Genomic DNA, 18,794 nt, shown 5'->3' on the forward strand with positions numbered 1-18,794 from the left:
CTTTGTTTTAGTCGAGCCAACATCCTAACACCATATTCCAAATCTGTGCCAGCAGTTATTGCCAAAGCTTCTGCAATCTACAACCCCATCATATATGCAATAATTCACCCAAGATACAGGTAAACATATAATTATGTCTATAACTGTATATACAACTGCGTTTTTTACAATGAATGAACTACACTCATTCCTGCACCCTTATCCCATGCAGTGTGTGCTCCTGCCCTGATCCACCCCATGATGGGATCTGGATAATTAAAGCCTTCACTGCATCCATCTGGTACAGGGCAAGCCGCAGATGTGGCTTCAGAGGTGGCCAACAGGGGAGAGCAGTCCCTGTCTTCATCTTTCTTCCCCCTCACAAGCCTGATTTGTCCTGTGGGGCTGCACAACACTGTGACTGACATAAGAAGGAGTTGATACTCAGGGACATCTTTTGCCATATCAGGGACAGCCTCAAAAGGTTTCTCCAGATAACAGGTCCCAACCAGCAGGGTTCAAAATCCCATCATCACCAGTTTAAGAAACTGTATATGTATATGTTCAAAGTTTAGTTTTCTGAATCACTTAAGTTATTCTCTTTACACCAACTTCAGTACAAATGTGAATAATTTGTTGGTCTTTGGGAGAACCTCTGTAAAAAGCAAACAGCATTTTCTTAGCAGTTCTGTGCAAAGCTGAGAGGTATATGAAGCTAGTAATCCAGGTAGAGCTCCATGCTCCAAATATACTGAAAATACTGCCTTTTCATTGCCAGGCTTGCTAAATTTGGTCAAGTATTTGCCTTTGAAAAACAAAGCAAACATTTCTGAAATACTCTGTGGAAAAAAGCATCTTCTGAAGGTTGGTTTCATATTTGTTTAATTTAGTTGTTTCAGGGAAAAGAATCTCAATTCTTGGCTTTTTCAAAAATTAACTTTGACTTAAAAAAGAAGTTTTGCACTACACTAATGGGGTTTAATGGGCAGAATGTTGATCACTTCTCTGAAATGCCTGAATGGATTTTGCAGACATAAAATATTTCTGACCCTATGCCTACATAAACAAATTATAGTATAATTCTACTTATTATTACAGATATCAATTGCTGTGTATTTTAGAACACTTCCAACCCAGCACAGTTTCACTGACAAATACTCAAACACTATTCAGTCTCAATAAGCTGCATGGGTAGCCAACTTTTCTTGCCTTTTTAGTTCCTTCTCAAGCTTCTGACAGCCAGTGAATGAGTTCCTGAGCTGAAAGCTATAAATTCTGCATTTTTATCCAGGCCCTTTCTGACTGCAGCAAGGTAAGGAGCAGAGCGTAAGAAGGTAACTTGTTCCCACAGAGTAGATGATTAGAAAGGTAATGATGCATTGTTAAAAGATTTCCATACTGTCTCTCCAATGGGAAATCTATGGGAATAAGTGAATAGAATGATAATTTAATATACCATAACAAACTCTTCTCTAAAGAGTCAGAAACCTTTCCCTTTGCAAAAGAAAGTCCATTATAATCTTTAATAACTTCTCTAGAGCATCCCAATTAGTCTCCAGAGACCAGATCAGCCTTCCCTGACATTTGTGGAAAGCATGAGAAGGAGCCAACTTGCATTTCAGAAAGGTCACCTGCTCTTTGTGCAAGTTAGGACCTGCAGGCATGCAGAGCATGGACACATCTAAAATTATTATGTTTTCAGTCATGTGGTCCTAGAAGGGGTTACAAAGGACTTAACAAAGTATTTTTGCAGGGGAATAAGCTGGTGTGGTGTTCTTCTGAGTGGTTTCAAACAAGGGTAAACTTACCTTGCACTTCCCAGTCACTATGCAAGCTAAAACTTCCTTTTTGTAGTCTAAGTTTTATTTAGACGTGTCCTGCCAGCTTCAGCTGAGAAACATATTCAGTCCTGGCAAAATGAGTCACTTCTGTTAAAACTTCTAAAATACTTGGTTTCCAAAAATCTGGTGAAATTGAGGGGTTTTGGAGGGTTGTTTCTGAGGGTTTTGTTTGTTTGGTTAATGTAAGGAAAGAGATATGACTCCATTGTCTTCTCAGCCCTATCTCCAGCATTAGGTGGGCTGCTAAATGTTTTTTTCTTTCCCACCTTTATAACCCACAGCAGTGCACTCTGAAGAAGCTATACCTCACATATAAGATATAGCTCAGAGCTTGGACCTTCCAGAGCTGTACATAATATGTTTTTGAAACACTAACAGTGAAAAATTCTATACAAGCATTTTGCTTTTTATATTAATGAACTGCTATTCAGCATATCTCTAGATTTTTCTGCAAGTCTTTCTAAGTGTATCTTCCACAAAGGGATGCTGCATTAAAAGTGTGAATGAAACATGGCTATGCCAATGTGATAAATGTACAAAAGCCACTAGATGGCAGGATTAGTCGTCGGTATGAGGTTTGTTTCACCCAGGAAGCGGGAAATCTGCTAAATTACATAGCCCAAGAGCTAGGATTTGGGAGCTGGAAACTGAGTTTATTGTTTTGAATGTCTGATAAATGACAGTAAGGTTGTAAGAACAGTTAAAGGTTCTCAGAAGGCTGGTGGAAATACACCCAGAAATGGTGAAAGCATATATAATGCTTGAAAATGCCTGTTATCATAAATAACATCATTTTAAATCCTCCAAGAACCTGAGTTTATCTAAGTTTCTGAAGGATCCAGGGAATTTTAATTTAGAACAGAAGAAAGACTACTCTCTGATGGCTTTAAAAAGTTGAATAAGTTTTGCATTGCTGGCTGACCCATTTTGAACCTGGTATTATTTTTTTCTGATCCAAAGCTATTATGTTGAGTGATTCCTTATATTATTTCTGCAAGGTCAAGTGAGTGTTTTCAAAGCAGATACCATAGAGCGAAGTACTTCAGTTAGTCTTTTTCCTACCACCAGCATTGGCTTTTCCAAGTAAAGCTAAAAAAGGCTGGAGTCCACAAGATTTCAGACACTCTCTTAAAAAGTGTTTTGTTTTGCTTTTTCCCTGATTCCTAATTTGTATTTCTAAACATATCAACAACAGAAGTGTTTATGGAGTTCTTGTGAAGGCTTTTCGTAGACCTGGGAGTATTCCAGTCAGGAAAAGCAGTCATGTTGGGTCCCTTGTGATCAATTAAACATGCAGTTTTAAAACTGAAAAAGCAGCTACAGTACACCAGCAACTCAGCTGGTGACAATATGTTGGCAGGACTAATTTTGCCTGAACGGTAAATAATGAATATGTATGTAGAGATCAGTGTTTCTGGATAATTTCCAAATCTTCTAATAATTCATGTTATGAGTTGAAAGTAATTTATTCAGTGATGGATAAATGGGCCAGTCTGTTCAGGTCCAAGACTTATGGGTTTGGGCAGGGGATGAATTACCATTTTGCATTGGTACTACCAAAACAAATTAATTCTATGTTATTTTCCAGATCTTTCTAGAAGGAGGCATTTAGAAATCAGGACCTAAAGAATTCAGATATGGCACAAACCAAAAATGTACAACTACAACAGCAAGGGGCTTTTTTGCACAGAGAATTGTTGTCACTGCATCTTAACACCCCAACAAATCAGAGAAGTCTTTTTGTGGGGTTTGCTTACTTTAAGCAATGAAAAATAAAAGTAAATTACAATGGATGTAACAGAAAATCTAACATTGACCTTTGTGCTAGCACTTGGCTTTTAAGAACTGGTCTAGATGTTAATTGTTATATACCCTTGCCAACCCCCTTCGCACCAGGATAAAGAAGAAAAATACTTCTCTTCCCAGTAACTATCACTAGAAATAACAAATATGAGTAAGTAAGGAAATGTGTACAGATTTTTAATTCAGGAAATGCTATTTTGTGTGGGAATCAAGTTTTTACTCCTTAAACAATCTCTATGGGAGAGAATGTCACTTGGCTGCGTTAGTCATTGCAGAAACTTCCTTAGATCTTGGAAGTTTTAGGTTTTGTAGTCATTTGTTCATAGCAAGCAGGGAAATTTTGCACCTTTATGTTTCCAATTTGCTCCCAAGGGAAGCACAATTATACAAAAATTATTTGTTCAAAACTGCTCCATCATAAATAGCTGAATAATCATAAATATTTTTATTTGTATTATTTTATCAAAAATTTGTTTGCAATTACCACATATTTCAGTTTTGCTTACTTTTATTTCAAAGGGTTATAAAGATACCATTAAATAAGCACCTCAGTTTATACCTGCTTTGTACTTCACACATACAGTATTAAAACATCTTTCAAAACCTGTCATTTCATTCCAGCCCACAAAATGTACCTCAACAGTCCTCCCAAATATTAGTAAAATTGAAACTCTGGTCCCTCAAGACATCAATAATGTTCTTATATTGTCCTTGAAAATTCACCATTAGACATAGATTTCCTGAACCTTCAGCCTGCAGAGGTCTCTGCGTGAAATCCTTCGTAATAAAGAAGATATTATGTTTTACACAAACTTGAAGTTCTTGAATACTTTACAGCCCTAGGTAGGCTGTGGCAGACATCAAAAGTTACAGTGATGTCTGAAGGAAGTGGCTGAGCTTCTCAGCTGGGGCTAAAAGCTGTCAGCTGCTTTTTCAGCACCAGCCTGAGGTCTTCAACATGAAAATGAACTTATTGGGGCTTGGCATTTTCTCATGTCCTGTAAACCCCTGCTTATTCTCAAAACTTTTTATTTCCTGCACAAGACTAGCTCCCTTTTTTATCCAGCACCATGTGGCAGCCTCCTGCACCTGCAAGCAGCTGGCAGGCATCTCAGCAGAATCAGGAACAATGGTGTGACAGGAAGCTTTCTTCAGTCCTTGTCTCCACTGTAGGCACAGAGTTGCAGTTCAGTTGCCTTTGAAGTTATAAGTAAGGACACAAAGAGTCTGGTATACTGAGAATCGTGATGATGGCAAGTATTGGGGTTTGTGGGGTTTGGTGGTGGTGGTGGGTTTGGTTTTGATTTGACAAACTAGTGACCCCATAATCAGATCTCTGAGACTTGAATGTGTGGGATCTTTTCTGAGAACAGAAATGATGACTTAGAATGTACTAATTATTCAACAAACCTGGTAACTATAGAAGCAAAGATTCTACAATATCCATCTGCTTGACTTGCATCTCAGTGTGAAGTCAGTATTCAAACACCCTCCACTGATCCTTAGGTCTGGTGCATCAGTTGTTTTCCATACACCTTGTTTCTGACTTGCTTCTTGGCTCATTCATTTAGCTTTGTGCCAGTATTAATTTCATCTGTTGGGCTGAAATAATGGACTGGGAGGCACTGGGGACATGTTATACCAAATGCACCCCTCTGGCTAGCATCACCCTGCATCACAGTCCTTGGTGGCAGCAAGGAGCAAGGCCAGCTGGCATTGTGCAGGGGAGGCTCTTGGGCTCTTCTGTGCCATATGGGGCCAGGGATGGGGTCAGGAGAAATAGACCTTTAATATCATAACTGAGATTATCATTTAATGAATAAGGAAGGTTTAAAATTCTTTGGAACCTTCTCCCTGTGCTTGTATGGAGTGTTAATTCCTAACAGGACCTGCCATGATACAAATAAATAGCAATATCTGATTCTTCTGGCCCTTTCCCTCTTTGTTATTTTCCCTTGTCCTGTGTCTTTGCACAGTGAAGAATTTCATACCAACTAACCTTGTAATTAAATCAAAAGCAATCGTATTCTTCAATATATTTTCAATTCTTATTACTTATCCATACAGCTCTTCCATACGTATTTTGACCTGAGGCCCAGAAGCCACTTGCTATTTTCCTTTCAGCCTGTTAAGTAGTTTCCACTAGATATACCACACATTTTCCATGTAGTCTTTAAGACCTCCTCAATCAAAACAGAAGCAGTGCTGAGGTTATGGAAAGAGATGGTACTTTCACCATGTGATTTTCAAAGCCATCTCATCAATATGCCATCTCTTTTGTTTCTTGTCCCATTTTCCTTCAGAAAAACCATCCACAATGCTGTTCCCTGCTTGAGATTCCTAATACGAATATCAAAGAATGACCTCCTGAGAGGCTCCATAAATGAGTCATCATTCAGGACCTCTCTCTCCAGTCATCAGTCTCTTGCTGGCAGGACCAAGAGCACTTGTGTTTCATCAGTTTCCACTGGAGAAGCTGTAAGTCTTTTCTTGTTTCCATGAAGGAAAGTGAGTATAATATTTCTCCAACTCCCAAAATAAGTGACTCTACAAATACATATTCAAAATTAGAGAATGGAAAAGGGGGGAGGGAGAGGCAGTACATTTGGGTGGTTCAGATGCTTACTGAGAGCATGGATGTCCCAGTTAAGCCTTGAATATTAATTTAAAGGAACCATTATCAGGCATGCCCCATGTCACCAGCCACTTCCTATAATTCAGTATCTGAAGAGGCTGAAGGAGGGGAAAACAGTCTCCCAAAGTTTTTAAACCTATCAAAAAGCTGTCTTACTAGTTTAAAGGAAGTCCATTTCCTGCAGGACAGAAAATCTTTTGTTTTGTTTCCGTGGATTTTAACCATGAGGGGTGGAATACTCCTGCACCTAGTGCAAGGTGGGGTGTTTTGTAAGGCTGGTGATTCGGGCAGTTAGAAATAAAAGGAGTGTCTTCGTAGCCCCTCTTGGTATGACTCCCCCTGTCCCTATAAGCCCCAGGAAACCAGCCTTGCCCCCAGAGGTGCTGGGAAGGTGGCTCTGGGGAGAGGTGGCTGCCATGGCTGGGACTGGTCTCGGGCTGCCCTCATGAGGATCAGCACTGCTCTACACTCAGCTTGGGTGTAAGAAACGTTCCAGAGCAATGGCTGCAGTCAGTAACCTTTCACAAAGGTATAAATCAATGTGACAGACTAAGTGTCAAACTCTTGGCTCCCCCCTTGAGCTAGGTGTCAGCTGTCTACATGAGATTGGGGCTCTGTTATTTGCATGCTTTCAGAGTTCTGCTGCTGAGAGTCAAGCCATGGAGCTGCATGTCAGTAAGACTGTAATGACAGTGAGTATTTTCAGGAAGACTGAGGTCCTTAATGTGGAAACAGACCACCAGGAAAGTGCACCAGTCTCAGACAAGATAATTCAGCATTGAATTTTCTGCTGGAGAATGGAAGTTCCTTTCAGGCAGCAGCACCAGGGAGATTTCTGAACTTGTTCATGGCAGACAGACTGTAAAGCAAATGCACCTGAGCAAAAAATGCAGTGTTCACTGGGAAACCAAGCAGTTCCAGCCAATGCAAGCACTATGCCCAAGGTGCTGACATGAGATTCAGGCCTCCTAGCTGAGAAATCCAAAAACAGAATGAAAAACACCCTCAAACCCAACAATAAATGAAAAAAAAACACTCTTAAGTGCCTGAGGGGAAGGCTCACTGCCTGAGCCCTAATGAATCAAAATCTATCCTGTTGTGAAAGACAATTTACTTCGCAGTCCTTGCTGCTGCTTCCGCTCTTGCACATTAACCATGCAGCCATATTAGGCAAACTTCCAGTTAAAGTGACTGCTTTACTGAGTAGCCTCAGCCGTAGAGCTTGTGAAGTTGTGAACCATTTGCGGGCAAAGATCCTCCTCCATTTTGTGACTGTATGTCACATATCACAGCAACATTCCTAGCTATCACTAAACAGCCTATGGATTACTGTATTACAGACAGGTGTAATGATTAAACAGGGGTGTGGTTTGTCACTCAAAATTAAAAGGTGTTTAAATACAATGCAGTGGATAAGCTAGTTCTCAGGAGAGATCTTGTCTAGAAGTCACAAGCTTTTTCTATAGTGTTTCATAAAATGCATCTATCATAAAATTTATTTTAAATAAAACAATAAAAGGAAGTGTGAAAGACCTTTCTTAGCCCAGGCAAAAGGAAGTGTGAAAGACTTTCTTAGCCCAGGCAAAGCCTTTTTTAGAGTACAGTTGTTCATCTTTGAGCCAAAGTGATCTTGAAGTGTGTGACAGGACTCCTCTGGAGTGTGACGCTACTGTACTGCACAGCATGAGGATCCTCAAGTCATAGAATAGTTTGGGTTGGAAGGGACCTTCAAAAGTCATCTAGCCCAAACCCCCTGCAATGAGCATGTACATCTTCAATTAGATCAGGTTTTCCAGAACCACATCCAGCCTGGCCTTAATTTGCTTGCCTAGGCTCTCACAGTCTTCAGGGCACAGGAAGCACTTTCATATTTATTTCTGTATTAGGGCAAAAACCTTAATAAGATAGAAAAAAAGAGTGACTCTCTTTGTATTGCATATGAAATTTAGCATTTGTCTTGGCTCTAAATAATAATAAATTTATTATATATATATATTTAAATAGATTAAGTGCTCTAACAAAATAAATGAATATTTCTCTTACAATGTAAATTAAAGTTAGATAATGTATCCTGCTGACTTAATTCCTTTCACAGACCACTGATTACACAATGATGCATGACAGTATCAACTGTGATGATTCAGTAAACTGTACAATACCCAGATCATCCTTGAAATATGAGGTTAGTATATGCAACAAGCCAATATTCTACTTTTAGAAAAAGACTGTGTGTGTGTGTATATATATATGTATTATGTATATATACATCAGCTTGAGCAAACAGAGCACACATACATATCTGATTTCCCTTAAGATCATGGGTGCTAATTGTCTGTTTACACTGGTGCTTCAGCCCCCCTCTAATGGCACTTTTTAGACCTCACTTAGAACACTCTTCAGTTCTGAGCCTCTCACTACAAGAGAGACATGGAGGTGCTGGAGCAGGTCTAGAGAAGGGCAACAAGGCTGGTGAAAGGTCTGGAACACAAGCCTGATGAGGAATGGCTGTGGGAACTGGGGATGTTTAATCAGGAGAAAACAAAGCTGAGGGGGGACCTTACCTTTGTCTACAACTACCTGAAATGAGGATGGAACAAGGAGGTGGCTGGTCTCCCAAGTAACAAGTGATAGGACAAGAGGAAATAGCCTCAAGCTGTGCCAGGGGAGGTTTAGGCTGGATATTAGGAAAAAAATTCTTCACCAAAAGGGTGCTCAAGCATTGGAACAGGCTGCCCAGCGCAGTGGTGGAATCACTGTTCCTGGAAGTGTCCAAAATCCATGTAGATGAGACCCTCAGTGACATGGTCTAATGGTGGACTTGGCAGTTCTGGGGTAACAGCTAGACTTGATGACCTTAAAGGTATTTTTTAACCTAGCTGATTCTATTCTATGATTCATTCACTGGTTGTAGAGAGCACGTCCAGTGACAGGGAAATGTGTTGGCATAGTTTAAAACAGGGATGGCTCCTTGTTTACTTATTTCCAAACTCTTTCGCCCCTTTCATCTTTTAAATTGCCTTGACTTAAATTTATTCCTTCACTTTCTCCCCATTAATCCATTGTTTAATGTCAAATGATGTAATTTCAGTTGTATCACCTACCTTGATCCAAGAAGCTTTCTGTTCTTCACTGTTGATCACTACTTGGTTTTGGTTCATTGGGGATAGCAGATTATTGTGTGTGTTTAATTGGGGGTGCTGTTTAAAGAGAAGGTATAATGTGGATAAGAGGCTTCAGTCTTTTTGCACAGCTTTGGCTTAGGATTCTCAAATAATGCTGTTAGTAAAGTGTGGCACTGTGTTGTGAGTAGATGCAGCCAAGGTAGTTGTCCTTGGGGCAACCAACAGCTCAGTGCAGTTATACAGATTTTAGCTGAAACAGCAGCTGCTGAAATAAAAGCTAAGCTGAACAACTCTCGTGTGGCAGCAGGACTGAGTGAAAGTTTGGAATGCTCCAATAAGGTATTGATGGGCAGGAATGGCACCAGCAACACTGTAAAGATGCACCTGTTGCCACCAACACATGCCTCTGTATGTCGTGTATGTCCTTAGTGTAGGGAGACAGCACTTTCACAAGTCATATAAAGTTGTATTTACAGTTTTATTCTCAAGGGAGAAGAAATAAAAAGGTGGCAATACACAGATGCACGATCAAGGTGATGCAGTAGAATTATGCACTAGCTTCCCACTTGTGTGGAAGCCTGTCCGTCTATCCATCCATCCATATCTAACAGCTGGTGTGGGAAGTAGTGGAACAGTTTAATCACTGATTCAATAAAACAGTCACCACAAATTTAGGGATGATAGATGACCTCTGCCCAAGCCTGTAAATAGAATGGCATGGTTGCAATGTCATGATAGTGCTCCATTACTGGCATGCTATTAGAAAATCAGTGCAGAACCCACTTGTTGCCACCCATCCACTAATGATGGTTCAGAGAAGAAGCAAGGTCATGGGGCTTAAGAAGCCCTGGGTGTTCTGGGTATCCAGTTAGGTTATATACAAATGTGGATTTGGACCTGTCCATGTCCATGGTTTTGTCACAGCTGATGGTCATGCAGACTGCCATAAGCCAAACAGATTGATTGTACTTGCTCCCATCTTTAGACTTCAGGCACTATGCAGCTATAAGCATAGCACAAACAATGAGATAAAAAAGAGTGTAAAACATATTGGTGAAAAGAGATTATCTAATTTTTCATTATTTCAAAGTTTTGTTTTGGTTCAGAAAAATAGTCCAGGATAAGTGGCAAGATTAAAAATCAAGCCTCTCCCCAGGGCAGTTTTGAGGGTGAGACCTGTGTTAGAACAGCTTTAATTTCCTATAGGTGTGTATGGTTTCTGATAGAGTTGGAGAACTTTTAGAATTTGAGAAAGGATGTACCTGTCTGAAGTTCTTCATCATTTGTGATTAGACCTGGAGTGATGTAGAACTTGACCCTGTAGAGACAGCTCATAAGAAGCTGCAGCCATGCCGAAGTCACTCTTTCTCAACAAATTCAAGACAGGAAAAGAGAGATCTGCTCCCAAAGACCTACAGCTATGATGCAGCAACTGCAGAAAAGGTAAGGGAAAAAAGTCTCTGCTGGAGACTCTCAGTTTTAGTGTTAATCTTGCTACAGCACATAATCTCTGAAATGATAATTCAATTTTTATAACTACCTGTTTCTTCTGAAGGCTTTATTTATCCCGATTCTGATGTTCTCTTCATTATTGCCTTAATTTCTTTTTTTTTTGTACCTAATGAGAATGCTAATAATGCCTTATTCATTTTTTCACTAATATGTTGCCTGATTTTGGAAAGCCAGCATCAGCTCAATAGCTCTAAAGCTGCGTCAAAGCACAGTCAGTAGCATCAAATGCAAGAAGTTGAATTCTTTGCCTCTTTTCCTGTTTATCTAACCCAGCTCTGCTTCCTCCCATCCTGACCTTTGTGTCCACAATGTGGTAGTCTCCTTTTATTACAAAGTCAGGGCTGAGTTTGACATGATAGAAGCCACCTTTTTCCCTCTTTTCAGAAAAAAAACAAACATTAAAATGTTTTATTTCTGTTGAGGGGGAAGATCTGAAAGAAACCCCCTTTTCTCCCTAATGGTGGGAGAATCTGGCAGCTGCCACCCTTCCCTCACTGAAAGAGGAGATGGTGAATACTCAGTGCATCTTCTGTGGATGCATCATGCTTGTTGCCCAAACCATTGAAGTTTTGGGCAACAGAAAACTTTGTTCCATAAGGAACCTCTGAGGATTGGAGCAGTAGGTCACCCATGAGTCAGCATCTGCCAGAACCGTAATACCAGTTCCAGAATGAGTATTTGTATGGGTGGCACAACTTCAAGCATATATCAATGCTGCTTTTCCAGGCAGGCTTACAATCCTCTGTCTGTGGCTGGACTGAGTAGCATCCACTTTTTGGTGCAGGCACCTTTTCACCTTATCCAAATATCCACACCTTGGTCAGCTACAACATCTGCTTCTGTCCCTTCTGCTCCCTTCTAGCTCTGATGCTAATTGTCTAGAGACAGCATAGTTTAAAGCAGGAGCTGTTCTGGAAGTTTCCAGCAAGCCGATGAACTGGTTCCTGCATGCATCTTTCCTGTCTTCTTTCATGTGTCTCCTTAAGATCAAGTCCTGAGAAACCTTGGTCTTTCCCTGCAACTGTTGTGAATAGTATTGATGAAAAAACAAGGAATTCAAATGTAGTGGCAGGCAACGTGGAATCAAATCTACTACCCACTTCTGCTGTCCTCCATCACTAGCGCAGCATGTCCAAGGTGGTAGCCAAGTGTCAAAGACAAGAGGGTGTCTCCAGGTTCTGGAGAACCACCAGCTTTCAGTCTCACAAGGAAGGAGAAGGAAAATAAATCTGAGGTGGTCTGTATAAAAGTATTCAGCAATTAAAAAAATTACCCTGGATTCTGGAATTTGTCAACTGCATAGCCCACAAGAAGGCTCAGATGCTATAATTTGTCCTTGAAAGACATCTGTTGGGTTATTTTGATAAATACAAAAGTATTTTAAGAAAAAGTATTTTCAGGCTGAGGCTTTCAGTGTTGTTTGCCAAGATGTGTAGAGTTCATTTACACTGAATATTCAAAGCCTTATTTGCTTTTCTTAGTATTTTCAGCAAAGATTCCTGCGTGGCGTGAAGGTCCTTTGTGTGTTAGCTAAATGCAATGCATCAATCTAATTTATCCTCAAAAAAAACAAATAAACAAAACAACCCAACCCCACTGTGTTTTTAGATATTTAAGGTTTTAATAGCATCACTGAATTGTCTATGATTGAATTCCAATTATAGGACTTTCAAAAATGCTCAGTTATGGAAATACAAGTGTGAATTTGGTGCAGGGTCACCTAACTTTTTGATGTAACAAAATAGATTTTTTTTGCTAAAGAATCTTAACACTTCCTCTGTTTTCTTTAAGGAGACTATCTCAACAACATCTGAAAAATTATATATCTCTGAAGTCTTTTCACTGACTGAGATCAAAACTCCTTAATGCACAGTTGCAGATGGGTTGTCAAAAAAGAAAAGGCATCCCTCAAGTGGAAGTTAAAAAGCCAGTCAGTGTCCCTGGCTTGGTGCTTTGCAGAACACAAAACACATGGGACTGTTTTCTGTGCTGCCACAGAGATATGCTCTAACCCCATGACTTGCTGCAGTTAGTTAGGATGGTAGTAGACCTGATGTAGACTGACATCTGGAAACCTGGTGTGGCAGTGAAGAGGCCTTTTTGGAAGCATTAAAATGCAGGCATGTATTATGAGTGGAAGATATATTTGAATACTTGATTTCAAAAGAGAGCTGCCAAGTGTGCTGTCTGCATCCAGGATTCGTGTCAAAGGAATTACCTGGCATAAAAACTGTTGAAAAAAACTTGGAAGTGGTGTCCATATCCAAAAGAAACTCTTCCTTCTGCTGTGGTGAAAACAGCACTTGAAGCAGGGAGGACTGGTTTCAGGTTTTTCATTCTATAATTAACTTTGATTTGGAACAATGGACTTTTCTTGTCTTTCAGATTGATTTAAACCACTGTTTTTAGCACACTGTTCTTTCCTCCACTTGGATAAGTAGAGTGGCTGGAGAAATCTTCATCAATAGGAATCAGTGAATGATTCCTGCTTGTGGAGTAGATTTACACAATGCTTCAGAATATACTAGTGTCTTATTCTAAACCCAGACTAACAGAGAAACAGAGGGGAAGAGAGAGAGACTAAAAAAACTGCTGTGGTTTGTTGGGTTTTTTTTAAACAACATTATTTGTATGAAAAACAAATATGTTTTGTTCCCTGTCTGTAAAATCCAGCTAGACTTGTGCTATGCAATAAGATATTCTGCTAAACTGCTTACTGAGATGATGACCCCTAAATCTTAAAAAGTAAAAACCAAAACCAGCCACTATAATCTCTCCCCCTCCCCCCCTTCCCTCTTTGATTTAAGGATTTCCCAATATAAAGGCAGTATCACAGGCCGTGGACTAGACAGAGACAGGACCCAAATTATAGCTCCTTCTGGCTGTAATCATGCTAAAGACCAAGCTAACATTTTAAAAAGATGTTTTAGCACCAAACCTCTATATATCCATGGGAATTAGATGCCTGAATGCTTCAAGAAGACTAAAGTTGAATTGATGAGGTTTATGACTAGAAGAGAAGTATCTGCAAGAGAGGAAAAATATTTACAAAACTATTATGGGAAGCTCAAATTATGGAGAGACTCAGTGTAGCTAGTTAATATGCCTTACAAGTGTATGAAGAGGAATAAATAGAACTGTTACTCTGATAGAAGCTTCATAGCAATCTGAGTTAAACTTTGTTGCATGCTGAATTCCATTAGGCTTCATGGGAATTCACAAAGTAATGATGTAAAAACTGCATTTTATTTTAAATGTTCATTTTCTCCAGGAAGGAGGGACTTCTAATTTTTCTCTATATGTGGCATTTTATAACCTGAATTGTCATTTTCTATAGGAAGCCAAAACTGATCACTCATGCCTTCCATTGCCAGTGTATTTAAATATTAACCAATACTTTAAAAGCTTATTTAGTTTACTCTGGATTTGCATACTGTGCACAAAGTATTATGGAAAGGTCACAGGGGAGTTGCCATCAGGGCCAAGTAGGAAATTAAGTTTTTTCAAAGAAGGCAAATGGAAGTGCTTAGCAAAGCAAAATAGCAGTTGCTGGTTTTCTCTTCTTTGCTCATGGAAATACTATCCAGTATATGAATGCAAAGCCACTCACTGCCCTGAGACAGTAGCAGGAGCCATCTGGGGATATCATGGCAGAGATTGTCACAAGGATGATGAAAGTGTAGGCAAAAAAAAAAAATAGTGTGCTTGAGTCTTACCTGAGATCTCTCCAATGAGAGACAGAGAGAAGTGCAAATATCTGGTACCTTGAGATGTGTTACAAAGGGAGAAATGCTATTTTGAAACATAAAATAAGTCAGATATAGGAATGGGCTTTTCTTTCTTCTTTTCTTTTTGGTGTCTGATGATATTTAGGCATGTTTTCTTTTGCCTCCTTTAATATCCTGCTTTCCGAGCTGTAGATGTTAACACACTATGATTTTCCCTCTTTCTAGTAAGTAATTCAAGTGTTTAGAAAATATGACTGGTGACTCAAAAAAAATGGCTAGTGGTAATGAACATTTCTACTACTGGTTTCTGTAGTCATATGCTGTATGACAACACTAAAACTTATGTCTCCATTCCAGGTTTCACTCTCCTCCAGCTGTTTGGAGAAGGTGCTTAGGCAGCCAGTTCTACACGGTCTCCCTGCAACACTTGTGATCAGCTCTCTAAAAGCAGCCTCTCTGCCTGTTGGTCTGAATAGCAGCAGTGTGAGTAGAGGAGAGGGCTCAGGTACTCCACAGGCAGCAGCTCAAGAAAGTCAAGTGAATGGTGTCCTGGGCTCCATCATTAGCAATACAGTCCCTCGCATCATCATCATTCCTACCTCAGAGACAAACCTATTTCGAGAGGAAATGGAAGAGGAAGAGACTGAATTATTCCACTTTCATGACAAAAAGGGCAATCTGCTGGACTTGGAAGGGCTTAGCTCATCCATGGAGTTCCTTGAAGCTGTTGAGAACTTTCTATCATAAGTTTCTCAAAAGAAAACTTTCCAGTAATTATTTTCTTGGCATCTTCTCCACTTAATTATACCAAATAACTAAAGCCTTGTAGGTTAGATCATCAGACTTTCTGTATGTTTATACAGTAGTCACTAGGCAGCCTTCAGATTTATCTTTGTCCAGACCAGCTCAGGCATGGAAACAGGCTTTCTTTCAGATTATGCTGCAGGAAATGAGCAGTGGAAGATCTGGCAACATGATTGAGTGACATTGGTCGAGCTGTCTGCCTGCTTCGTAGGGCCCTGACTTGTAACCATGGATGAAGATGCCAGCAGAAGGAAAACTGACTGAGCAACAGCAGGGGCAGCTGCTGAATGTTGCTGCTACCTGAGCATGAAGTGGCATTCCTGCTTTGACTGCTGCCTTTTGGATGGTGATGGGAAGAGCCACAAGACCACAGTTTCCACCAGTTGCAACGGTAACACAGATGGCTCAATGATCTGAACTAAATTTGAATCAAATTATTTTCAGTGTGACTTCTGTTGTGTTTTGTTTTTTAAATAGGCAGCTTGCTAAAAACAAACAGATGGTGTAAGTGGGAAGTGACTGCTTGCCTTTGAAGTTTAGTGCTACAAGTCTGGATTTTACCTCAGCACGAGCATGATTACCTGAATGTTGAATTACCAGGTGCTGTATGCTAAAACATACGCTACTACCTATAGAAGCACTTAGAGCATCTTCAGAGTTACAGTCTTGATTAGATATATGTGGATCCTAATGAGTCTGTGATTAAAAGGGTGAATGTTCACAGCTGGCTTGACAAGTCAGTGATAAAAATAAAGCCTTGGCTGCTGTGTATAACTTCTTTCTTCAGAGGAGATTTTTCTCCCCTCCTCTAAAATGACACAGTGGATGTCTTCTCCTACTGGTCACTTACCAGAGGGTTTCAGAGCAGGTAAAACTTTGTCCTGGGGAGAAAACACAGTACTGTGGTGTTTGCTACAGGATTTGTACTTGCATCGTTATCTGTGGTTACTGACTGTGTTATTTCATCTGTGCTTCACTTTATGGCTCAGGCTCATAAGAGCCTCCTAGCATTTTATTCTGAACTGTATTCTTAATTTCATTATTCATTTTCCCATTTCTCCACTTCCTTTCAGTCTCTGACTTTCAAATGTAGGCAACTTGAACTGTTTTTCTCCACATTGTATTAGTATATCTTAGCAGAAAGCAGGCATTTATCTGGATATAATAATGCAAATACTTGGTCTCCAGTGAGTCTAGTCACATTCAGGCATCCCACAAGACAGTGAGAGTTTATGTTCATAGTCCTGATTTATTCCCTTGACTGTATCCTAGATTGTGCAGAGACCACTGAGAGCATTTCCCATTCTTGTGTATGCACTGGCTGGTCTTGAGAAGTAATTTCTCTTTTCCTGTTCTATCAATGGAAAAAAAAAACCAGATGAAAAATAGAAAGCATAGATGTATATTCTTTAAATTATTTTTTTATTACAAAAGTTAACACAAATCCTGTTTGCAACTAGCTAGACAGGAACAATACTGAAGAACAAGCTAAACCCCAAAGCAGTACAAGAGAGACAGGAATACCTCACTCGCAGATCTGAAGCTTTGCAGGGTGTCATCACAGCAGACCTTTGAGACACTTGCTTTTGGTATAGGCTAAAAAAAAAGCACTGATGGGTTACAAAGCTGATTACTGAGACTGGCTGCCTACTGCAATGCTAACATTAAATGCTGCTATTATTTGAGCTACCTTCCTGTCTAGAGACCCTCACCAGAAACAAGGCCAATGTTCCTCCTTACCTTGTAGAGGAGGGGTGAAAGTAGTGGTGAAGCCACATCATATATATGTTTGCCTGTGTGCTGCCCTGGTGCTGGGAGCCAGGGCTAAGCAGGGGCAGCACCATGTTGTGGTACCTGCAGCAGGGCTGCCAAAGGCTGTGCCCACCCAGTGGTGGGTTTTCTGCTGAGGCCAGGAATGACAAGGTCATTTTCCCCTATGTCAGCTGTGCAGGCAGTGACCTTGCTACTTCTTGCATTTAATATTCTCTGCTGCTGTACCTCCTTTCTTCTCAAGCCAGATGTTGGGAAGCAAGTGTTCTTATAAGGCTTCCAAGTCTCAAACCTGATTTTTACTCTTGTAATTACTCTAAATAACAATAAGAAAATGTATTTGGTGTTCCAAGATATAAAAACATGCCCTGGAGCAGATTTTACACTCAGATGTTGACAGATTTGTACTGGTATGAGTGTAACAGGATATTGCCATAGTTTCAGACAGGATGAAGAAAGTAAGACCTAAAGTAACAGTCAACAAATTCCTCTGTATCCAGACAAAACTTTGCATTCTACTTGTTAGGCTGAAAGATGACTTTCCAGTGATCTCTTGGTATGTGCTGGTTCTAATAAAGTGTATCAGAAAACTAGGGGGCTTGAGGTACGTGCAAAGAAGTGTTTTACTTTTACACTGTTAATGTCATATACTGTTAGTACCATTGCTTCTAAAGCTAATGTCAAGATTACTGTTTACATCAAATTATGTAGGCTAGAATGACAAATAAGATAGCAGTAGAGAGATAAAACATAAAGTTGTATGGAATATCAGTTAGACTTATTACATTCACTGTGAGGTTTCTGCAGAAACACCAGTCACAGAGTAAATGAGTCTTAAATTGACTACCACAATGCAGGAAAAATTTGCAGAATTCTCTGTTGCCACAGTAGAATAGATGGCACATATAACTGTACAATGTTAACTGTTGCTTCCCATTACATAAAGAAATGTATTGATTCACTCAAATGGAATAAAAAAAATCTTAGGCATTAAACTAAACTATTCATTGCTTGTTTTTCTTATTTAATCATTAATTTCAGGAGCCAGGAGGAGAAAAGACAAAGATGAATCAAAACTGTTGAAAACTGTCATGATCCAGTGAATAGTGAGTTACACATGTAACCTTATTTTCAAGTCATTGAGACATGCTCATACACAACTAGGCACTCTCCTGCTTGAGTGCAGAGCATTTAAATGAGAGTTTACTGATTTGGTAAAACTTGATCAGCAGCTTTTGAAATACGATGACTTCAACTGGGATGTCAGGAATCGGGTGAACAAAACTGAGAAAAATTAACCAAAGTCAATACAGTAGAACTGTGACAGCAGTCTTTGGTCTTTGTCCTATATCTGAATGACAGTTAACCAGCAGTTGTTTGTTTATGCTTAATCATTGTATAACAGCACAGTTATGGGATATTTCCAGTTTTCATGAGTAGCAGAAGATTCAGACCACAAGTGTAAACATTTACTTTTTCCCTGGACAATGAATTTATTTATTTTTTTATAGCTAGCTCAATGGTTACATAAATGTTTCAAACAAGAAGAAAAAAAATTTACTTCCTTGAATCTTAATGAATTTTGTTGCCTTGACTTGGT

At 39.7% G+C, this 18,794-nt stretch overlaps 1 protein-coding gene across 1 annotated transcript in view; it reads left to right on the forward strand.

The window, feature by feature from the left end:
- Nucleotides 1–18,177, forward strand: part of LOC101871571 (melanopsin-like) — a 39,827-nt gene extending 21,650 nt beyond the window's left edge. The window contains exons 8-11 of the mRNA XM_013128944.3: nt 12–119; nt 5,927–6,101; nt 10,674–10,823; nt 14,978–18,177. Of these exons, the coding sequence (XP_012984398.3) occupies nt 12–119; nt 5,927–6,101; nt 10,674–10,823; nt 14,978–15,367 (823 nt within the window). The 3' untranslated portion in view covers nt 15,368–18,177. The remainder of the gene's footprint in view (nt 1–11; nt 120–5,926; nt 6,102–10,673; nt 10,824–14,977) is intronic.
- The last annotated feature ends 617 nt before the right edge of the window (nt 18,178–18,794 follow it).

This window comes from Melopsittacus undulatus, chromosome 7, assembly GCF_012275295.1.
Source record: "Melopsittacus undulatus isolate bMelUnd1 chromosome 7, bMelUnd1.mat.Z, whole genome shotgun sequence".
Lineage (NCBI taxonomy): Eukaryota > Metazoa > Chordata > Aves > Psittaciformes > Psittaculidae > Melopsittacus > Melopsittacus undulatus.